Source organism: Hyaena hyaena, unplaced genomic scaffold (assembly GCF_003009895.1).
Source record: "Hyaena hyaena isolate Hyena2069 unplaced genomic scaffold, ASM300989v1 scaffold_559, whole genome shotgun sequence".
Taxonomy (NCBI): domain Eukaryota; kingdom Metazoa; phylum Chordata; class Mammalia; order Carnivora; family Hyaenidae; genus Hyaena; species Hyaena hyaena.
The window spans coordinates 1221321-1245836 of NW_024081191.1; the positions used below are offsets into that span (position 1 = coordinate 1221321).

Here is a 24516-nt window from a genome sequence, read left to right on the forward strand (position 1 = left end):
GTTTATAAAAAAAAGTTAAGGGTTAGGGATTTGGTTTAATAAACAAGGAGAAAGAAATAGTAGCATGACAAATCTAAATATATTCATCTATGTATTAATTCAACAAATATGTATTTTGTGTGTCCTACATGTCAGGCATCCTGCTAGTTTGCGTAACTTATTTATGTATATCGTAGACTAAGATTTCCCCATGAAATTGGCTTTTGGATACAGTAGTAGCCAACAGGTTCCTGGATGCTTAGGGTTTAAATGTATCTTTAAATTTTAATGAGTGTTATTTTTAAATAAAACTTCCAAATTTACCTTTATTGGAATTGGGCTGAATTAGTCATTTTTTTTCTTGAAAAAGAAATAAGCTAAAACGCATTGTCTTCCTCAATAAGAATATGAACATTTTCTGTTTATTTTTTGTTTTAAAATCCATCTGTAAAGAATTCCTGGCTTTTCTTTTTTAAGCCTGATGTTTCTTTTGACAGTTGTTAAGGAAAGTAACTGAAATTGACTTGCCATTTTCACGCATTTTACTACAAGGCCATTCAGCCCTTTCAATTCATCTGTCTGATCTTGCTTTATAACTTGAGGCCATATTCCCCTGAGCATAGTGCTTACTATATAAGTGTTCGCAGTCCCTGAGGATTGTGGGTCACTGATTTGAGGGAAGCAGGACACTGCTGGTAGTTGTTTGCTGCAACATAACCCAAAGAGCTCCATCCTTACTTAGCTTTGTCAGTAGTGAAGCACCTGTCAGGTGGGTAGGAGTCCAAGACCAGGGGCTCTTGAAGACACTGAAGAACTTCCAGTCTGGTCAGTTAATGTGCCTGGCAGGTGGATAGTCCTGGGAGCAAATACTGCAAACATAGAAGAAAACAGAGCAGCATTAGCTCTTTTATTGAACCAAGTTTTGATCCTAGCAATTGATGTTGGTCATAGGTCCTTCCTGGTCTTTTTGTATCTTCGAAATGAAATGTTTTCATTTGCCTTCCTCTTTTATTAGCCATCAGGACATAAGTATAATTTACCTTGGTTTTATTGAAGGTGTTATTTATATAGTTTTAAAAACAGATTTTCCTTTACTTATGGAATATAGCAACTTCGAGACAAAATAGCCCCCAAGGTTCTGAGGAGTTTCCTTGCTGTACTCTCTGATATGAATCTGGATGCTGAAGCGTTCCATGTCTTTGGCACTCTTTAGAATCAAAACAGGCCACCTGGTAGCAGAACTTAACCATTGGCTTCCAAAGAGTCCCATACGTGTATGGACTCTGTTCATCAAAGGCGCTTTGAAATTTTTAGTTTTAAGATCTAATAGCTTTACAAATGTGTAATTAAACTCAGATTTCCCATCTTTGTTTCAAAGTGTTGGGGAGGGTCTTTTGTAAATATCATGATGAATTTCATGTGGTAGACTTACTTGTTTGTTTCCAGTTCATTAAAGGCTTTTTCAGATATTTTTCTCTTATACATATTTTAACCATTTTCTTTCTCTTGTACATATTTTAACCATTTGAAAAGTAAATCAGAAATACAGAAGTGCTTTCTGGTAGTGATTATTTGGGTTTGTTCTCTGTGTGCAAAATTATGCTTGATCATCAAATAGTGCCTGTCTATAACTACCCCATGTTCATCCTCCTATCTCATATTGATCTGAGGCTTGTTGAATGCATTGGAGGAAATGGTGGAAACATTTCTCATCACGTCTCTTAGTAAATGCCTGGACCTTTGCTGTATCTTACTGTGTAACCACCATAGTTTAACCTGATATGGTGAGGGATATTTTCTGATTCCCATTTTGTCTTGTGACTCTGTGTAAACCATCACTCCCTTCTTTTCCAATTATCTCCCATTAGAGTTGACTTGAACTCCTAAGGGTCTGTAGTTCCCATTTGTAGATAAGAAGACAGTCTGATTAAGAGGCTGCAAGATTTACTTCTATTCTGTATTAATACTTTGTTGTCAAACTCATTGCAAAATTAACTTTGGCTTTGTGTGCTGTGAACCTTGAGTCTCTCAGAGGTTTTTAGTCTGATGGGAAGGCCTTTAGCTCCCAGCGAGAGGTGGGCACACGTGCTGAAAGACTGTTCTCTCCTACCTGCTTTATTTCAGTAATGACTGTCTCTTTCTCTGGAGAAAGTATGGTGCAGAAGGCTGATCTGATTTCTGCAGTATTCTACTGATACTTTTACGAGTAACTTCTTGTCTGGACAGAGGGGACTTCATGTTCTTTTGTGTCCATCACAGATTTTAGACTTCAGTGTTCATCTGTATGACAGAGAAACCTTAGAAAGAGAAATTGGAAAAGTACATTGACATGTCCAAGGTCAGGCAACTCAGTTGAAGTGGCAGCAGGATAGGAACCCAGATTTCCCCATCCCTGAATTTGAATGCATGTTTTCACAGCCTCCTTGGACTCCAGATATGCAAGAATGAATCTCATTCTCCACGTCCCCTCCCCATCACCGCCACTACCACATCAAGACAGTATAGTATTAGAGCACAGTCTTTGAAGTCAGATCTGGATTGAAGTACTGATTCTTGCCCCTTTTTAGCCCTGTAGGACTAGGAGTGGAGAATGGATTTGCTAGAAACTCTGGTATGGCAGTGGTTGCATCCATCTCCATCTGTAGGCAGGGCCTCTTGGACCAGTCTTGGAGTATGACTTCATGCAGTTGCTTTAGGTTTGGACTTGCCTTTTATTTTTATTAAACATTTTTTAAAGTTTATTTATTTTGAGAGAGAGAGAGAGAAAGAGAGGGAGAGAGGGAGGGAGGGGAGGAGGAGCAGAGAGAAAAAGAGAATCCCAAGCAGAATCCCAAGGCCTTGATGTGGGGTTCAAACCTGTGAATTGCGAGATTGTGACCTGAGCCGATAGCGAGTTGGATGCTTAACCAGCTGAGCCACCCAGGTGTGCTGTGGACTTGCCTTTTACGATGGCCTTGCCCCTTTCCACATTGCCCCTGTCCGCATTGTCTGTAGTAAATGACTACAATAACCTGAATGCTTTACTTAGAATGAAACATTTCACAACTATGCCTTTCCTTATGAAATGACATCTCTTTGAATCATTTCTCTTTTGCATAATGCTGTAAACATCATTTTCTTGCACAGTGTTCTTTTGAAGAGTCCATATTTCTCTATCCATTTCAGCTAGCATTTAATGTTTTGAGTGTTCTTTCATCAATTTCCCTTTGTATTGCTAGATATGAACCTCCTCAGTGTGACGATAGTTAACATGGGCCTTTGTCTTGTTTAGTAAGATCGCTTGGTTCAACACTTGGCTTGAGTCTCTCATCCTGGGTCTGTTTGAAGTACTGCACGCATGTGGCAACTGTATGCATTTGATCTCCATGATTGCGCGAGATGATTTTATGCAATGTTAGGTTCCTTATTCTACTTCCTGTTGCAGGGGTTTTTTTGTGTGTGTGGTTTCAGGTAACATTTTTTTCTTATATGGTACTTACTTTCTTTTTTACAGAAAGGCAAATTATGTTTCTAAAAAAGCATTCGTATGAAATTTGGAGAGGAAAAATGATGAGGTGAATTTCTCTTAAGCTCTGGTGGTGACACATGATAAAAAAAAATCAGATTTGACTAGTCTTCCCATTAATTTACTTTAAATGTCATGTGTGTTTTTAGTCCGTCATGTAATTTTCCCATTGCTGCAAACTGTCCTTTGAGGCATACAAGATATAGGAATGCTTGTAAAATGAATGGCAGCAATTATTATTCAAATGAGGGGGTACCAACCAGGGGAAGCATGGCTTGGAGGCTTGTTACCGCATGAGATTTAATTGCATTGCATATTTGTGAAGATTTCTAAATTTTAACGTAATGCAATAGTAAAGCTCCCTTGGAGGAGAAAAATGGTACTTACAAATTCCAGTTACTGAATTTAGTGAGCCCGCTGATGCACATTTCTTTACAAGAGAGGGCATTTATTAACGCTTTGGTTCTGGGATGTGCCCTAAGGGGCTTTTCCACCACATCAGTATTCATGTGCATTGTCAGAAAATAGCAGTCACCTGCCTCTATTAGAGAATTGTCTTCTTGGAAGATGTGGAGTTTACTGTTATTTAAAGTGGAGGGTCCAGTGTCTCTCTGCTCTGGCAGGAGGGAAAATAAGATCGGTTTAAGGCTTCAGGCTGCTCCGGCTGTTTTGATCAGCTTGCCACGTTTTCATTTTTGGATTTCTAGGGGTGTGTGTGTGTGTGTGTGTATGCGTACGTGCATGTGCGTGTGGAAGAGGTCCATCAAATAGACAGTGTTGGATTATGGAAGAACCTCTGAGTTCATCAGGTATAGTCTTTTATAGCCCCTTTTTCTTTTAAAAGAAAAATGTGGCTGATTCAATAGGTCTGTTTTGGAAACTCCGCCTGGGAATATCTCAGAGCTCTGCCTGTGAATATCTCAGAGAAGCCAAATGTCACAAAAACGGTCTCTCCAGCTTGTCTTTGTGTCTCTCAAAGCACTCACCAGCTTCTATCTTTTAAATGCTCATCAACTTTCCTCTCTCCTTCCTTCTTCTACCCTCCCACACTCAAGATCTCCCCCTGATCTTTTTACCCCTTGGAGCCCCAGTGTACTGTTCTACACTGGCTTTGTGTAAAGTTGAAGATGTGATGTAGAGCATTGTAGGGATTTCTCTGAGGGGTCAGAGAGCGAGGTAGGTCTAGGGGAGGGGGGCTGCCGGGCTTTGATGGGTCCAGTCAGAAGTCCTGGGTTCTCCAAGGAACCCCAAAACTTTAAGACGTGAGTCCAGCACAGGGCCATGGAGGCCCATGTCTTTCCTGTGCTCTGACTCCTCAATTCTAAAGGGAGATGCCTGCCTTGACTGGCTCATGTGGATGTTGTGAGATCCAAATGACCATATGCCTGGGAAAGAATGAACCTGCAGTGATACACCCACTCATCTAGTGTTATCCAGGATCCACATGAATACAATTTTCTAATAACTGCACCTCCTACCCCATAAGTTACAGTCTTTAAAAAAAAAAAGTTAACCATTGGGGATTGCAAACATTTAAAGTTTTGCCCTGTCAAAGAGGATATTAAACAGTATAAGATTATTCTTGATCATTTCAACTCTTCTTGGTCTGTCAGTTACTCATCTACATTATAAGAGCAATACTCTCAGGCTTTATTTAGTGGCACATGGATACTTGTCTCAACACTAAATAACCTCAGCCTAGTAGGTTTTTGAGTGCATGTCTTTTCTAGTAGTTGATATAGTTTTTAAAACAAGGTTTTTTAAGTATGAAAACTGTATTTTTGTCTGAGGAAAGGTAGTTAACATCTTCATCGCAAGATGTCAGTAGTTAACTTCTTGTAGTACTTAACTTCAGAGTGCTCCTGTCTCTTACTTGCTGCTTCTAATCTACAGTGGGCTGGGAAGTAGGAGAATAAATTTATGATAAATCAGGTAGGGTGAGAATAAATAGTTCCTGAGCTGGTTCTGTGGCATTTTCTGTGAACAGAGTGTGTGGGCTTCTCCATACCTTCCTCCATTTTGGACAGTGTTTGTTTATTTGTTTTCGATTGTCTGCTGCTCATTCTCTGTAAATGAAGTTTTACTGTCTCAAAGGTTGGTGCCTTTGTATGAGGCCTGACTATTCCTTAAGTGTGGTAGAACGAAGTCTTGGAAGTTGATGAGAATCAACGTCCAGATTGTAGGCATCTTGGTCATTTCTCAGGGTGAGTAAAATTGAGATACGTAGACTTCTGGTGACCCTCATGGTGAATACTCACTGAATTCAACTACGTAAGGATGAGATTCAACAACCTCTGTCAAAGCCCAGACCCGGCAGAGACCCACAAGGGAAGTAGAAAGGACATGAAGTTCTCCAGGCAAGCACCTCCCTTTCGAAATAGGAGCCTCTTTCTGTTCAACTCCGAACAGTGGCAGGGAGACACTTCATTCGGGTCATTCCCATCACTGTCCTGAGAGGAGAAACCCCTAGCTCAAGTCCCTAAACACAGCAGACTGGATCGGCTTCTCTGACGTTGGGCAACTGCCCAGATTCTGGCGGGGAGGCAAGATCCCCGCTGTCACCTCTGCCATTGCCACGTGGCTGTCTTGGTCACTTTCAGGGCCGGTTGCTTGGCTTGAAAATGTGGCCATTTCTCTGTAAAGCAGGGGAAACAGTCNCCCCCCCCCCCCCCCCGCCAATATACCTATTACAGTATTAACTACCACTTGCCGAGTAGCTGGTAAGTTACCCTGGAAGTTCTAGACACCTTACATAACTCCCATTTTAATTTCCTAATGCCTCTGTGAGGGAGGTGTTACTATAAATAACAAAGAAGACATGCGATGCTCTTAACACAGTGGCTGCCTGGACTTCCTGTGACGTTTGCTGAGAACATGCACTCCACGGCCGCCGGATAGCTGTCACTCTTGTTCAGTGCTCTGTCAGCAGGGCCTAGGATGGTGCCTGACCCATAGCAGCTGCTCAATAAATATTTGTTGAATGGATCCTAAAATTTAGTTGTTAGAGGTCCCCATTTTTATACATGAACAAACTACAGCTCAGAGAGGTTTAGTAATTTAGCCAGTTCACAGCAGGAAGTCAGTGGCTGAGGCAGGGCCGGAACCTGGACCCTGCCGGCACAGAGCCCTAGCCCTCTTCCTGCCACCCTGAGGGGAAGGAATGGTTCTAGTCGGAAGTAGTAAATGCCTGGCTAATGTCCACGGGTGGCAGAGCCCTGGGGTCTGTGCTGGTTTTGAACTGGCTGCTGGAGAAGACGGCCTTGCCCCTGGGAACGGAGCCAGGATGCCACGGTGCCTGAAGCCCACACTCTGACTATGGGACAGCAGCAGGACCTGGCCCTTCCCCCTCCTGCAGGCTCTGCAGCGCTTTCTCCACTGTGAACCCTAATCAGTACCGCTTCATTTCTGCGGTCTTCTCACCTTTTCATTGATTGCACAGCCCTGGCTCTCTGGCAGGTGTCCTGCCTGCCATGACAGATTTCTGCTCTGGCTGCATAGGGTATACTGATTTTTAGTCTATACCATCTAAAGGGACATGATTTGGGAAAGTAATTTGGAGTGATCAAAGTGGACGTGGTAGAAAAGTCGGTTAAGTGTTCTACTTCAGCTCAGGTCATGATATCACAGTTCATGGGTTCGAGCCCTGTGTTGGGCTCTGTGCTGACAGCTAGCTCAGAGCCTGGAGGCTACTTCAGATTCTGTGTCTCCCTCTCTCTCTGACCCTCCCCTGCTCATGCTGTCTCTTTCTCTCTCAAAAATAGATAAAACACTAAAAAAAAAAATTTAACAAAAAGAAAAGAAAAATCACACCTACTGTGGGACAGTATGGTAAATTCCATAGATATGACATAAAATTTTTGTCCTTCATTGTTTAGATGACTAATGAGGTTTGTTACTTTTCCCAATATAATTTACCAAGTGGTTTTTATCTGTCACTTCTATTTAAACTTCGAGGCAACGTTTTGTAAGGGTGTCCAAAGAGACCCTTAGTGGCATACGTTACACATTTACCAACTTTGAATTTTATTTATGGGCTTCTGTATAAATAGGTGCCACAATATCAGACTAGAATTATCATGAGAAGAAATACCATCTTTCCCCTCTACTCCACGGTGAGGTCACATAAATTTAAATTATAGAAGAATACACATGGCCATCAAGAAAACGGCTTTACCCCTTTAAAGAAAGTAATGCCCCAGTTCTAACGGAATATTACTTAAATACAACTTTTGTTCTTTCATCCTTCTATCAAGGTAATTGTAATTTTAAGAATTCAAGACAATGCTTCCCAACGTTCTTTTATTCTTTGTGTTTGCTATTGATTTCTATTTGTTTATAGAGTCACATGGCCTTGGGAGATAAGTATTATATACCTGCCTCAGGCAAGACTGTATTCAAGTCATCCTCAGACGATAGCTCACTCTCTTCCAGAATCTCTTCAGAGATGAAAGCGTCTTTGGGGCATTGTTACAATGGATCATTTACTTGGGAAGTTTTTCCTAATGTATAACCTAACATATTTCTGTTGTGATCTTGTTCAGAAAAATAAAAGGAGTTGAGTTCAAAACATATCTTTCTCTGAGTTTTTAAAGACGGTTTTGCTATGTAGCTTGCCCCCTCGGGGTTGAATAAATATTGATGTTGACATTAGGGTTTATGACACGGGGGTGTCAGATATGATCAGCCCACTTTCCCTTCATTGCTTCAGAGAAATGAAGAAAAGGGAACAAAAGCCATTGATGACTCACTTCAAGGCTGTCAGGATGCTAACAAATGCTTCTGGTGTCTTGAAGATGGATTTACTTCCTTAGGCCTGTGGAGACTACTTTGAATTTATTTTTAATTGTTTACTTTTTAGGTGCATTTTGACCAATTTAAAGAAGCATTAATACTTATCTTGTCTAGAACTTTGTCAAATGAAGAACACTTTCAAGAACCAGGTAAGGGCATTCACTAACTTTTCTTCTCTACATTCCCCTTTAAAAATTGCCCAGGGAAGAATTTGGGGACTTTGAAGCATGTCTATGAAAGATTTGGGGCATCTGCCTTTTACAGATTGAGCAGTTATTTTGAGTTACTTGTCTTCTGATATTATCCTAAAAGCCTTGCAGCTGTTGAACACTAAAATGAGGCTTCCCTACCACAACAATGTATTATGGAAGAAATAATTGGATTGTTCCTAGGCAATATGTCAGATGGCGTGGCAATAACTCATTTCTGGAATGGCAGAGTGAAGCTGAATGGTACCACCTTCATCCTCATTTCCTGTGTCCTTGCAAGGAACTGAGTTGGGGGGCAATTTTGCCTGAAAGAAGAAGAGTGGCCAATTTAGAGATAATTTGATTTAGTCTCTAGTTGGTGGATAACCCTCTGCTACAGGCATTATCATATATTATAATTGATAATGTATATCCAAGTGATAGTTCTTGAGGACCATGTTCATTTTTGTATTTTCAGTGTCTAGTAGAATGCTTCACACATGGTAAGTATTCAGTGAATGTTAAGAAATAAACATTACAGGACTTATTACATTTCACTGACTTTTTAAAAAAGCACCATAGATTATAAGACATCACTATTTTATGTATCTCTGAAAAGAATTTTTTTTTTTACATTTATAATAGTAAAATGCCAGTGATTTTAAGACATAGCCTACTGTCACAGTGTTCACATCTAGGATGTGTGTGTGTGTGTGTCTGTTTTAGGATAAATGAAATATAAATATTTAAAGCAAAGTATAAACAGTGCTGATATTTATATTACAATACAGTCCAGTTTTATCAAATCATTGGTTGTCAGGCTAGGAGTAAGGGTTGGTTATAAACAAGCATGAGGGGATTTTTGGGGTGATGATATTGTCTCACATCTTGATTATGGTGGTGGTTACTTAATTGCTTATTTTTTAGGTGCAGTTTTGAGTTTTTCCAACCCACAGAATTGGGCACTAAAAGGAAATTTATTCTATGTGAATTACACCTAGTATATATAAAAAAAAAAAACAACTGATTGGGGCACCTGGGTGGCTCAGTTGGTTAAGCGTCCAACTTTGGCTCAGATCATGATCTCACGGTTTGGGAGTTCGAGCCTGGCATTGGGCTCTGTGCTGACAGCTAGCTCAGAGCCTGAAGCCTGTTTCAGATTCTGTATCTACCTCTCTCTCTTACCCTCCCCTGCTCATGCTGTCTCTCTCTCTCAGAAATAAATAGAACATTAACAAAATTTTTTTAAAGAAAAACTGATTTTAAAAAAGATAACATAAAAATATAGTCCAGTTTTTGGGATTGAGGAAAAATCATTAACATTTGTCACTACAAAGAGTCATTCAATGTGACCTATTTAGATAAAGCACAGATGGGAACTCATTTCTTACCTTTATTGGTGATCTAGTTCTTCATCATACCTTCTGGAATGCTCAAGATATGTGTCATATCTGTGAACATTATGCTTAGCAGTGTTTTGGATTCTGGATTGAATCTCCCCTTTCTGCCTATAGCGACCCCCCTATGGAGATAATCTTCAACTCTGAGGCTTGCCAGAGCTCTCTAGAAGCCTCCAGTGAGCCTGTGGGGGAGGTTATTGCCTTCTGGAGATTTTCCAGACTGCTAATAGAATTTCAGTAGATGGCCGCTCCTGGAACATGAGCTTTTGTTCTTACACTGTCTCACATTTTATTGGTATTTTTACTTATTTGAGGTTGTCTGTCATCTTGATAACAATAGTGTAAGATCTAGGGACCCCAAATATAGCCTTGGTGACATCTCCACATTTTAATTAGTAAGAAGAGCCTTGGTAACATAAACATTAAGTTTGTTTTTCTTCTGTGTGCTGATCATGTGCTTTTATGTGGGTTTGGAATGGGCAACTCTGACACTAGTCCATGTGATCTCTTTGCTGCCCTTTCTTCAAAACCTGTATGGTCACCTGCCAGAAAATTGTTATAATAAATGCACAGACTTATGGTGACCCCAGATGTGAAGGGTACCTCCTAGAGTTGTTCAGTGCAAAGATCTAAATAATAGGATGAGGAGGCAGACAATGGCTGGCCGAGTTTGCCAGTAGCTGGAAGTAACATTTATGAAGCTAGCCCCAGATGGCGGTGTCAGAGTTATGTGTGTCCCCCACTACTATGCAGGTCGAGACCATAATTTGGATGAGTCTTCCAGGACAAGGCACAGAAGGAATTTTGATAGTTGCTCTGTGTGCTGCATCTTTGGGTAGGTTGTAGAAAACCCTCGTTAGAGAGCTGCCCTGGATCAGTGTAAGGAAGCAGCAGAGAACTTACTGATAGCTGTATCCAGCATTTATGGGACCCCTCTAATGTCTGGCCTGGTGGGATAAAATCTAGGCTCGAGCCAGTGCCTTAAAGGGCGGTTTATCTCAGAGGAGGCAGTGAGTCAGCCCTGCCTCCCACATTCCCTGCTTTTTGTTCCTGAACATTTCTGCTTTTTCTGTCTTTTGTCCTTCTCTCTCCAGCCCTTCCAGTTGCTCTTGGGGATCATGCAGTTCTTTCCACTGAAACGTTCTCCCACCCACACGAAAATGTGATTCAACCCCCACAGGCCAACTGGCTTGGCTTGCGAGAGACAGAGAAAGAAGGTTAGGACTCAAATGCAGTATCAAGAGGCCACCTCAGTTCACTCCCACCGTCCCCTTTATGATGATAACTATCACCTAAATCGTAGACCATATGATTGTAGGGCCGGAGAAGACACTGGCATCTTCTCATGAGTACCTTGAGGCCCAAAGAGGCACACTGCTTACCTGAAGTCTCCCAGATGGTGGCACAGGAGGACGCTGAGGAGCTCACCAAGGGCCTCCTCCTCTCTGGGAAGCGTGTTAACCCCCGGTGGGTGAGCTGGGGACAAACCCAGTCCTGTCAGTGCTGCCTGGCCAAAAAAATTCTGACAAGTGGCCAGAGTCAGCAAGAAGGGGTGGAAAAAAAAGCAAGTTTCACCTGATCATTAGTGACTGGAATGCCTATGTCTGCAGCATTATTTGGCTTTCTGGTACTTTTTTCATCTTGTACTATAAGGGCCAGACCTGTGGTTTTTTTTTTGTCTTGTCTTTTGAAAATCTTTAGACTTTGAGAGAAAAGATTACTGTTAAATGATGGAACGGGACTAAAAGAATAGGGCCACAGTGTACAGCCTTTGAAACAGAATGGGTCATGGGTGGATGTTTTATAACACCTAGGATTTTATAAGTTAAAAATACCAGATGCTGGTCACATAGACTGTCACATAGAAAATCCAGCTTGATATGATGGAAAAGCACCTGAGGCAGGAATTCTAAAATACTGGCTCTGCTTTTCTAATTGGGTGGCTTTATATGTCCTAACCTCTGGGGTCTGTCACCTCATATGGGAAAGAAGTTGTACTGGAAAATACTTAAAATCTGTTCAGCTTCAAGATTCAGCCGTGTCATCTCTGAATATCTAAATGACATCTAAATTTATGGAAAAGGCTAGCTTTGTGTTTCTGTCAGATTTTACCCAACATAAATTGACAGTATGAGGGTCTGCTTGCTAAGGGCAAACGCCCAATGGGTTTCATGCTTTCATATTCCTCTAATAAAAGGCAGTTATATATACATAAAAATGAAGCTATATTAGAATTTGAGAGGAGATGGAATTAAGTCATTATTTCCATAGACTTGGGTTCTGCTACTTATGTCTCTGAGGTACAGTTTCTTTATGTTTAAAATTGGTGTGATTTTTCAAATTAGAGGATTTGCAGCATCATTTTTCCTCTGATAATTTATGATTCTAAGACTCTTAGAAAAGAGCTTTTTTCCCTAAAAACAATTCCTACCTGATTAACGTCACCAGTGATATAATCCCTCCTATCTTCATGTCCAATTTAATTTTTAAATTATTTCCCTGGAATAAGAGAGGGGCAAAAACCTAATTATTACTTATTTATTCAATTTGCTGTGGCTTTGGATTATAGGATTGTGTCATGGAGAGCCTCTAAGGTATATGGCATCAGCACGCTGTCCGGGTCTGCTCTCCAGTGATTTTGTCCTCGTTCGATGCATCTTGCATTAGATTTCTGTTCAGTCATAGATGTTAGAATAACACAGGAAGCCCTTTCTTTCCCTGATAGGGTTAATGTAAAAGTCTTCCCTTTGTTTACTGGAAAGCGAAAATTCAGAGCTGGAAAAGCCCAATCATTGGGAAATTAAGACTATGCATGGTTTTGGTGCAGATGATTTTTAAAAAAACAATATTCCTAATTCCAGGAGCTGCCCTCATGTAATTATTTTTCTTAAATTTTGAAGAAGCTTATAGATATAAAAAAACAGATACTGTTTCATTCACTCAGCAAGTGCACACTGAAGCAGGTCTTGTGGCCAGGCATTGGGCTAGAAGACCCTGATTTGTAGCAGTTAAAGATATGTGTTTGCAACTATCTTTAGAGTCCTTGGGGCCCGCAATGAAGTCTGGCTGAGGGTGCTGCATTTAGGAGATAGATACACCAGTGGCCCAACTGCTGTGTTTGGTTGTCCTTTCTCTGGTTGCTACAATACTCTAATAACTAGTATCTGTGAGACGCTAACAGTGAAGACCAGGAAATTTTTCCAAAAGTTAAAAGCACAATAAACCACTACCACCACCACCATCAAGAAAGGAGTGGAGTCATTTCATAAGTTGAGGGAGAATTGGAAACACTTCCACTGGGAAAACCACACCCACTGGTGGTCATGTAAAATGATAGGATCTTCCTGGAATCAATCATACCAAACAATGAATGGGTACCAAAATTGTAAAAATGCCTTTGGGTAATCAATGCAACTCTCAGATTTTATTTTGTGGAAATATTTATGGATGTACACAAAGATGTATATATAAGGATAGACATTTAAAGTAGTGTGAAATATATATCAAGTATAAATATTTGATAGCGTATAGTTAGATTGTGTTGTATCTGTAATCACAGAATAAATAGCAATTAATGTGTGCTATAGAAGAACACTTGTGATGATTTTACTAAGAATATTTATGATTTTGCATGTGCCTTGTTTTCGCTAAGGGTAAGAAGGCATTCTTTTAAAAAAATACATTTGTTGGGGGTGCCTGGGTGGTTCAGTTGACTAAGTGTCCTATTTCAGCTCAGGTCATGATCTCATGGTTTGTGAGTTCGAGCCCCGCGTTGGGCTTTGTGCTGACAGCTCAGACCCTGGAACCTGCTTTGGATTCTGTGTCTCCCTCTCTCTCTGCTCCTCACCTGCTCATACTCTGTCTCTCTTTCAAAAATGAATAAAATTTTAAACTATTAAAAAAAAAATACATGTGTTGGGGCACCTGGGTGGCTCAGTCGGTTAAGTGTCCAATTTTGGCTCAGGTCATGATCTCACAGCTCTTGAGTTCGACTCCTGCTTTCGGCTCTGTGCTGACAGCTCAGAGCCTGGAGCCTGGTTCAGATTCTGTGTCTCCCTCTCTCTTTGCCCCTCACCCACTTGCGCTCTATCTCTCTAGAAAATAAATAGTAAAATTTTTTTAATTAAAAAAATAAAAAATTCATGTGTTGTGCAAAAACCAAAATACGTTAACAAAACAGTTTATTCTGGAGTTGTGCCATTGTTTTAAGTTTATTTCAGCTCCAGAGTCTGAGAAGATTTCTAAAGCAGAGACATGAAAGTGGTGGGAAGTATTAGCAAATTGGTGTGGTCCTCTCATATCAGCCCACTGATAAAGGGGAAGGAGGTGACAAGGAAGGGAAGGTTAGGGCAAGAATGAAATGGAGGTGATTTCAGTGTCTGAGATGACGGATTGGATAACATCATTAGGCTTGTGCCACTCATCTTACCCAATACAGAACAATGAGGCCGCGAAAATTTGCAGTGGTTTTGGGGGCTGTGGACTCTCTGACTTCATTGCACTGGCCTTGCCCACAGGCCCCCGGCCACTGCTGGCTCCACAGAAGTCTGGATGGGGGGACCCACTGGGGTGTGTCGTGAGCTTCCAGGGCAGCAGCCACCTGACAGAACAGTGACCTTGTCCCGCTTAGCCCCTTTTTCCCTTCCTCCAGATAAGTAGACTAAGCCTTCATGACATTAAGTACTCATCTTTTTAACAGCTGAGGGTTTGGGTCCAGGTCTGTTTGAATCAAAGTCCAGGCTCTTTCCATGATGCTCTCCTACCCTGGGAATCAGTATAGTCCAGCTGGGTGGGTAATTCTAACATGTAAAATGCTTTTAGACAAATGTGACCATGATCATTATTAAATCAGGAGCTATCGACAGTATGGGTTGCACATAATTCATAGAAGAAAAGGTTCCATGAAAGTTGTGCCAAGCAGTTACTTGATAGAAATAACTTTTGAGTTGCCCCTGGAACAACAGAGAAGATTCACTTAAGTGAAACATGAATCTCCGCCTTCTTCCCCGAAATGGCTCAAGATGCATGACCTTCCAGCGGGGATCAGCAGGCTGACATCTCTAGGAGAAGCCTGGGGAAACAATCCTGTCTTCATTATCAACTCAGAGTTTCTCCTGTTGATCTTGAACGGCTTTAGGGTTGAACAGACCATCTAGTCAGACTACTCAATCCTGGGGGTTGCCGGCCATGCTCACCCACCGTCCTGGGCACCCTCGTGGGGTGCAGGCCTTGGCCTCAGAGCTTTCCTCCCAGGCAAGAGTAATCAGAGCCATTCCATTCGCTTTGTGTCCTGAAGTGCCTGTCCAGCAAGAAACATCCACTGGGATTGGTAAGAATTGACTGGAGACTGCTCCTAACATTTGGTTCCTGCGTTCACTGAATGCCCAGGTGAACGTGTACATCTTGTGTGGGGCCTGCAGGAGGGAGGAGTAGCTAGTGGCCAGTAAGCAGCTGCCCCAGAAAGGCCTGTGTATGCACAGAAGTGTGGGGTGGTGACCCTGTGGCTGATGACCTCCCACAGAGGAAGAGAGCACTCCAGAATGCGGGAGAAATGGCAGAGAATGAATGTTTGAGGGCTTTCCTGATATCTTTATGTCGTTCATTCTCTCTTGGACTCTCTTTTCCCCTTCCCTCCTTGGGACATCCCCTTCCTTACCCCTTTCTTCTTTCCACCACTCCACCTCACCTCTGCCCTCCTCCCTGGACCCCCACTACACTTTGCCCCTACTTCTCTATCCCCTCCCCGATTTGTTCCTCCTGCTCCCCCTCCCCCTCTCTCCACAGGCCCCTAGATCCCTGCCCATCTTCTTCCCACCCCCTCTCCCTTTCCCCACCTGCACGTATGTCTGTCCCTCCCTCTACCTCTCCCTTTTTCTCTCCCCCTCTTCTCCTCTTGGTCTTCGTCTCTCTTTAATTCTCTCTTCCCTTTTCTCCTATTTAGTGTCAAGTATGGGGTGAAACTGTGCAATATGCATGCAATGGTGGTCACAGGAGGCAAGGAGCTGAGGATGGGCCACGGGGCTGCATGGTGCTCATTTGCTGCCTGACCGCCCTTTCCCAGCGAAGCTTCTTGGAGGTGCTTGTCCTGAGATTTGCACATGCTTCATTTTTGACCCCTTATTTTTTTTTTAATGTTCATTTTTGAGAGGCAGAGCACAAGTGGAAGAGGGACAGAGAGAGAGGAAGACCTAGAATTCAAAGCAGACTCCAGGCTACAAGCTGTCAACACAGAGCCTGAGGCAGGGCTTGAACTCATAAGCCATGAGATCATGACCTGAGCTGAAGCTGGATGCTTAGCCAACTGAGCCACCCTTGACTCCTTATTTTTAAATGAGTTTCAGGAATCTGTGAGCTCAGCAGAACTGTAATATGGAGGGCCTCAGACTGATGTTACTCTGGGCTGAAGGCCTTTGACTTTGGAAGGCACGTGTCTGTGGGAATGATTGTCCAGCCTAACAGAATGGAGCAGAAGGGGAAGTAGAAAGCCAGGGTCTTTTCAAGCAATTTTTTAAAAATTTTTATTTATTTTTGAGAGAGAGAGAGAGAGAGAGACAGAGTGTGAGCATGGGAGAGGCAGAGGGAGAGGGAGACACAGACTCCAAAGCAGGCTCCAGGCTCTGAGCTGTCAGCACAGAGCCTGACACGGGACTCAAACTCACAAACCGTGAGATCATGACCTGAGCCAAAGTCGGACGCTTAACCGACTGAGCCACCCAGGCACCCCACAGGCAATTTTTAAAATAAGAATATCAGCACCAAAAAGGCAAAGCTCTCTTCTTCATCCCTTAAGTATCCTCAGTCAGTTTTGGGAACAGGGAGGTTTAAATCAAAAGGCGATCGTATATCCATCTTCTCCCGCAATAGGTACAACCTGATACTTTGCCCATGGCAGATGTTCAATAATTAGAAGTGAAAAGAGTCTACCTGATACTGGAGTGTGTCTTTGAAACTCTCTGGTAACTTCCCAGTGTAAGTGCCATGGAAGGCGTACCATCCCAGGTCCCAGTCTTGTGTTTTTGTAAAGAAAGCATTGATGGGATAAATGGTGTTGAAGCTTTCCTGTAACCATTTCTGCTTCCTCTTGGGCCCTCATTGTTTTGCCCTTTGGCCATGGGGAGAGCTGAGCCTTCCAAGTGGAGACCCACATCAGGAAGGCTGCAGTAAGTCTGAGGAGCCAGTGGAAAGTGTGCTCTGTACTCCTCAGCTGGAGTTGAGGCAGGGAAGGGAGTCGAGAGAGGGCTGGATGGGTGTCAGCAGTTTACCCTGTGTGCACAGCTAGCTTATCCCCTGAGTGGTCCTTCCCACTGACACTGTATTGCAATTTTCCTTTTGTAATAAGTGTAAGACCTTCAGGTCACAAGCCATGCATGTGTATGGTGGTTCACCCTGATTCTAGAAGGTGGACATTATCACAGGTCCAGAGTGTTTCTTCTTGGGACAGATGAAATCTGGAGTAAAGAAAGCGGTGTCTGGGCATCCAGATGTTGTTTAATTTTTAAGGCTGGAAAGAATGATTTCTTTGGTCTTCTGAACTCCCCGTTGAGATCACCCATCTGCTCTGTAGAGACTATTAGTAACTTCCATATTCCTCTAGCAGTCTTTAGGGGATTGAATCAGGGTTTCTCTGTTGTCCCCTACTCATAACCGTGTGTTTGATTTATGGAATAAACCCTGGATCATCTAAACTGAGTCAGGTAGGACTGCTTCAAAGCCACTTTACTGTGACTGGTGTGTTTCAAAATAAATTCTCTGAGGATGGGGTCCAAGACTCCTCTAGGCAGGCTTGTCTTGTCTTCTTTCCTTCAAAGCCCATTTTTGTTTTTGTCAAATAGGAGAAATAGAAAATTGAAAGAAGCAAAAATGACTCTGAATCTTGGCAGTCCAGGTAGAATCATAAATAAATGTTCAAGGAAATAAAACACTGCAGGTTCGGCAGTCCTTTATGTATTGTTCGTCTCACTGGCATTTCCTAGCCCTTCTTGGAGCATGTGATTGGAGCAGTTACTTCCACTATATGATGTAAGCAGTTTCATTTCTGTTTTAAGCTTATTTATTTTGAGAGAGAGAGAATGTGCAAGAGGGGGAGGGCAAAGAGAGAGAGGGAAAGCGAGAATCCCAAGCAGGCTCTGTGCTACCAGGGCAGAACACGGTGCAGGGCTTGATCTCAGGAACCCCAAGATCATGACGTGAGCCAAAACCAAGAGTCAGGAACTTACCTGACTGAGCCACCCAGGTGCCCCATATTAACTGGCATAGCTAAATTGTTCAGTAGTGAACCCTGACATGTGTTAAGTTACATCTGGATGTGCTCTTAAAATATATCAACTTTGCCCCGGGGCTGCAGTTTTCTAAGTCTTTCTTGAGCGCAAGGATGGGGTAGGAGATTCTTTAACTAAGGAGTATAAAAGTGTCTTAAAATTCATTTGGTGGACTGTTGCTGTGGCCTTTTAAAGGCCTGGTTGAGATTGATAAGGAAAAATCATAGTTTCCAAATGTTTAACACCGTAATTACTGTTGACCATGAATGTCCTCTCTGAACCTCCTTACTTTTGCTATCTTTCTTCATTTCTTATCATGTAAGTATAATGATGCTCATGCTTTAAGTAGGAGAGAAATATGTAAGTCAAAGAAGTCACTGTAATTGGTTCAGTTAGTCTAATTCTTTACTGGTCACATAGAAGGTTTGGGAAATGCAGTATGAGGTAACATTAACACCCCATTTTTCCTTTGTGCTAATCTCTTTATTCCAAAAAAGAGTATACAGTTCACTAGATTTCTCTAGAAATTGACTTTGTGATATATTTACATTCTGTTAAAGATACTGAAAGTTTGATCACAATTAGTTATAATAATAAAATATAAATAAAAACTTTAAAAACTCTTGGCAATGCAAAAATAAATAAAATTAACCCAAATCTCCCAGGGTCCCTAATGGCTCACAATCTGTTACCTTCTGTTCCTTATTCAAATACACTGCTGTTCCCTGTAGGGCATGGAATATTTAGTGGTAAATAACTGGGGGCCACTTCATCCACAGGGAGGTTGTGGAGTAAATTACATTAGGTTTTTTAAGATGGCTGCTTTGTGCCATTACTCTTTTTTTTTTTTTTAAAATAATATTACCAAATCTTCTTTATTCCAGCAACTTTATTTTTTTTTATTTAAAACTTCTCTTTTTAATGTTTTATTTATTTCTGAGAGAGAGAGAGGGACAGCATGAGCAGGGGACAGTCAGAGAGAGGGAGACACAGAATCCGAAACAGGCTCCAGGCTCTGAGCTAGCTGTCAACATAGAGCCCGACATGGGGCTCAAAGCCGTGAACCATGAGATCATGACCTGAGCCGAAGTCGGACGCTTAACCGACTGAGCCACCCAGGCACCCCTGTCCCGTTACTCTTCCTCCGTAAAAGCGCAGTACACAGTAAGGGCTCCTTTGCCATTTCCATTCCCAGACCACGACTATTCTCACACTGGGAGAATGTCACATTCCATTTTCTGATGTTGTAAGTTTTTCTTTTAATCTTTTCCAACCCCCACCCCCACCCCGGCCCCCATCATCACTAATGGTGTACCTTGTTGTCTGCCAGTAAAATTTAAGAATGTGTAATAAATTAAGGATGGTTCTGCGTTGCCTCTTTATCTGACTAGCATCTGTGGGTGTCAGCTGCCAACAAGTAGCTCGGGTGTCTGGGCCGCTCCTGAATACTCCCAGACTGACACACTCTCTCCTGATGAAAGGTACCTTCAAACGTGCATGTGATTTTCAATCTAAATTGCATATGCTTAAACTCTTCGTGTAAGGGAACCGCTCGACCGATTACAATGACTTGGCTGGGACTTTTTAAAAGCTGGATATAAATATTGCTGGAAATTATAAAGCAAGCATAAATACTTCACTCTGAGCTGTGCTGAGCGTTTTCAGAATGCTTCTGACCACATCTGTGAAATCTGAGCTTCGACCAGAGGAAGGGCATGGGGGTGCGGGGAAGAGCAGAGTTAGTCACACAGGAACGCCTGCCCTCCCATGGAAGCTACAAAGTAATGGCTTAACCCTTCATGTGGTTTCAGTGGTAGTAAAGGAATGGTTTTGACCTTTCAGTTCTTATCTAATTGACCATCTTGGTTTTGATGACGTGTGTATATAACCTCATTTGAAAACCTACATGTGTGAATTGAGACCTATTTTGTTAAGATGGTCGTGGTCAAATAGAATACACATTATGTTCTCTAGAGAAACCCTATGCTTTTGTGGGTGATAAGAACTGAAATCAAAGCATTGCCGATCCTTTGTATTTTAATAGGATATTTTATTCTCCTAATTCTGTGCAAGGTGCTAAAAAGCCTCTATATCTAAGATGGCATGTGCATTGAGTGAAGTATTTATTCTCTTGCTTTAAAGCTATCCATTGTAGAGAAAGGTCAGTGTGTGGTGGTGGTGGTGGTGGTGGTGGCAGCAGCGGCGGCAATGGTGGTGGCAGCAATGGTGGTAGTGGCAGTGGTGGTCGTGAACATGGCGAAATATTGAACCTGAGACATGTTACATCAAAATGCTGAGGTCCTTCTTTAAGGTCAAGAAATAGCCCTCACCTTATGCACGTTCCATTTTATTTTGTACAACACCAAACTCATGAAGAGAATAAAAACATAATGTAGCATTTTTCTTTATACAGTTTTGCCTTTACTATTTTATTCTACAGCTTTTAATTTTATAATGAGATCTTGATGCCAGGTTTCATGTAAGTGATGAGCTGTCATTAATTTATTAGGATCCACTGTGTCAGCTTCTTTGTTCTGTCATCCCGCTTGTCTGATGGATCAGAAGGTGGGATGGTTAACAAAGGAGTCACTGAGGTACAGGAGGGGTGTGTGAATGCTAACAGTGCTGATATGGTGTCGGTTTTATCATTATTTTCCAAGACTTCCTCCAGCGCGTCTCTTTGTCAGTATGATCTCCCCCTCTCCCTTTTCCTCTCTCTGCAAGATACCAGCTTAATAAACAGGAGAACAAATATGACCCCTTGCTTTATCCTGATCTTAATTATGTACTTTTAAGTCAGACGCTTCTGCTGGCATTGCATCTCTCCCATTGTATGCAGAGATGAGCTCCAGGCGCTGTCAGTCATTCAGAAATTAGAAGCTGTGCTCTGCATCTGACCTGGTGCCTCACACACGCCCACATCCCCACACAACTGGCAAACAGTGGTGGTTTATTTTGGGGCTAGTATAAGAGGCTGCATCTGACAGCTGTGAGTGTCAGCTAAGGGCTGAGACTGTCATGTAATGTGGCCTCAACTCTTGTCTCCCTGCCTAGACTGTTCCCTAGAAGCTCAGCCCAAATATGTTAAAGGTGGGAAGCGTTACGGACGAAGGTCCTTACCTGAGTTTCAAGAGTCCGTGGAAGAGTTTGCAGAGATTGAGCCCCTAGATGAAGAAGCACGGCCGTCGCACACCCCAGCCAGTGATCGCCACGAGGTAAGGAATTGGACAAGCACAGCCACTCGGACCAGAGGAGCGGTGATGGACAGATACCCCTGCCATGGTGGTGTGGAGACAGGAGACCTGAGGAGTTTATGGCTCTTCTCAGTTACCAGCCACTTGCTAATCTTATTACTTGGTCTCTTGGATATAGATGGCTAATTTTTCTGTTGTTTGAATGTTTCCACCTCTGTTTCAACCCCTGGAGAGCTGACATTTCTGTGCAAACTATTTTATGTGCATATATTTTAAAATTCAGTTATTTTCCTATTCTCTGGGGTCTGCCACCTCGAGCACTTCTTAAGAGAATGTCTCTCTTCACGGCACTGTCATTTTTAGTTGTCTAAAAAGCTGCCCCCGCCCCCCCCCCCACGCAGTTTATAAAACAGCATCAATGGCAGGTAGGAAACAACAGCGGTGCGCTTAGGCAGTTTGAAAGGGGCGCCTTCTCTTCCATGGCGGGGTACAGCAGCTTTCCCACTCGGTTCTTGTGGCCTCAGCAACCATCACGGTTCTCCTTCCTGGCGCCAAGTCCTCCTGGCCTTCCAGCAGTCAGATGTGCCCGCTTCCCTCATCTCCTTTCTTTCCCTTTTACGCATCACCGTACTTTATCAGTGAAGGAGAAGCAGTAACATTTTCTTTATTCTTTCCTTACGGCTCATTTACCAGCATGCCATTTATTGAACATGACTGAAAACGCCATGCTGAGCAAGCTCTAAATATTTCTTGCAAATCCCAGCTCAGACTGGGGATGCAAATATTTCAGATATTAACATAAGCTGGGAAAGAGACAAAGTGCCTCAACCTTCTTAAATTGTCTGTAGATGGTGGATTGCTGGAGGTGTGCGCGTTTGTGTGAGTTCATTGCTGTCTAACGCCCATGTTCAGCTCATTAAAATCCACAGGAAGCTTGCTCCAATAATGACCCCAGCAGTCAGACATCTAGCATCTTCAGCCTTCCAGAATGCCCACAGACCCAAAGGTAACAGAACCTAGGTACTGAGCAAAAATGAAACCAGCCAGAGCACATCAATTTAGAAGACACAGGACTGGTGGTCTATTGATCTGGGGAAGTTTGCACTATTGTTTTAAAGATAAGGAATACCTGTCCTCACGCCAGAAGTAAAGGAACAGTGGTAGACCTGTGAGAGAGAAGAGAGGAAGAAAAGCAGCTAGAGAAGAGGGAGAAAAACCTGCCAAATGGCGTAAGGCGGGCATGGGTGAGAGGTGACAGCTGAAGACAGAAGAGGACATGAGAAACCAGGAAGAGGCACCTGGGGCTGGGCAGGGGGCAGAGGCTACCTCTTTTCTTGAGTCCCGTCAGTTTCTGACCCTTTCTCACGTCCCTGGGAGATAGGGCCCTTTCCCCAATAAAACACATATACTCACATGCACAAAATTTTGCATATGCAGTTTCAGAGATGTAAGTAATTTGCATAGCTATTGCAGCGCTCATAATATTTATCTTGCTGTCAGGAAGGGTAGCATTTTATTACCTAAAGTCTGTTTCATAACCCTATGTAATGTAGAATGTATCTGAGACACTTCTCTATGGACCAAAAAAAAAAAGTATGTGTCAACACTTCTGGGGGTATTTGGACCTTTCATTATTTGGAAAACACTTTGAAGTCTAGTATCTCTTTTCTCCAACTACTTTCAGTACCCAAGGCATTATGATTTGGCGCTCAGAAATTAAATGATGACTTATTTTTTTTTTGGTAAGATAGTTTCTAGTTATGATCTCAGGATACCCAGAAAATTTCTTGCGCAGAGCTCTTATATCCTTGTTTTATCTTATCTACAGAATTCCAGTGAGATTTACTGTTTAAAAGTGAGACTTTGGGCTCCTGGATAAATAAAGATAAGTGTTGGGGCCTGAGTTCGGGCAAATTCTTGCTGCTGTGTCTTGGTGAAAGGGCATGTTGGGAGAACACATTTCACCCCCAATATTCAGCTTGTCCTTACTCCTTCAGAACCTCTTGGGTGGGACTTTTTCAAACTGTATATAGAAGCTTTAGTGTTCAACTACCCCTTTCACCAGAGCAGCAAATAGAGGCCTAGAAGGGTCCTTTCTTTCCATGTCTGTCCTCCTTGAAGACCCCCTACTGACCCGACTTCCCGAATCTGTTACATCTGGCCCCCAAAAGGCTACAAGGGCACCGCATAACCCCCTTTTACCTTGTCTTTTTTAAATTATTGAAGGTGGACTCAAACTGAATACTCGCCCAGATGCTTTCTTGCCTAACAATGAAGTGTTTTATGAGCTGAACTGGGCCTGTCAGTTTTCACATCGATGCATCACTGTAAAAAGTCAGTAGCCTCACGTGTGACATTTTTGAAGCCCCTGTGGACAGCAAGAAGGGCCTGTCCAGGCTTTGTTAGCAGTAGGTCACACTCGCTGCCTTCACACATACACACGGTCCGGTGGCTTGATTTCCACGGGATGTCTGCCTTCACGGCATACCGCTGGGTCAAGACAGTATTCCTGTTTCCTGGCCCATTTCCACAGAAGCCTCAGCAGTTTCGGGCCACTCAGCTGGCCAACAGAACTTCACGCTCTGGACAGCACGTGCTCACACCAGAAATCCCCTGGTCTCTTTGGAGTGCCGGGTAGCCTTCCTTATTCTAGAGTGGGTCCCAAAAGGTGAAAATCCTTAATGACCTGTAGGGTTTACTTATTAACTTATAAGCATTTCAGAGCCTGTCAGGAGTTCTTTACTGTTGGCTTCTTTTTTTTTTTTTTTTTTTTTCCCTCTTTTGGTTGCCCGAGCCCTTTTGTCTCCTGCCCTTGGGTGTTAAGAATTTATTTCTCAGGTATATTCATTACCTGTGGTTCCTACTTCATCTCAGTACCATTGGGCAGTATTGAAGGAGGGAGCAGGGATGGGTGTCTCCTGATGTGAATGATGCATCAGGAGTAGTCAGCTGGGGAGCCAGACATGGGTCTTCTTGGTTTTGACTGTGAGTTTCCTTTGACTCCTGGCTCAGGGAGAGGTGAGGTTCCTAGCTTGCCTTCAGAATGCAGTTTCTCTTGCTCTCAGACATGCCAAAGTTTTCTCGAAGTGACTTTAGAATTTTTTGATGAAGTTGAAAGGACTTTAACCTGTCATCAAAAGTTACATGGAGAAGCCTGGCTGTTGCTCCCCAGCAAGGAGGCTAATCTTTGCTCCAGGATGA

General features: G+C 42.6%; 1 protein-coding gene across 8 annotated transcripts in view; it reads left to right on the forward strand.

Annotated features, from left to right (window-relative positions):
- Positions 1–24516, forward strand: part of NIN (ninein) — a 98085-nt gene that overhangs the window by 11424 nt on the left and 62145 nt on the right. For 4 of the 8 annotated variants that reach the window (XM_039256101.1, XM_039256103.1, XM_039256102.1 and 1 more), the window contains 3 exons: positions 8343–8424; positions 19513–19602; positions 21176–21336. In XM_039256101.1, the coding sequence (XP_039112032.1) occupies positions 8343–8424; positions 19513–19602; positions 21176–21336 (333 nt within the window). The remainder of the gene's footprint in view (positions 1–8342; positions 8425–19512; positions 19603–21175; positions 21337–24516) is intronic. The other 4 variants (XM_039256104.1, XM_039256105.1, XM_039256107.1 and 1 more) reach the window with 1 other exon arrangement.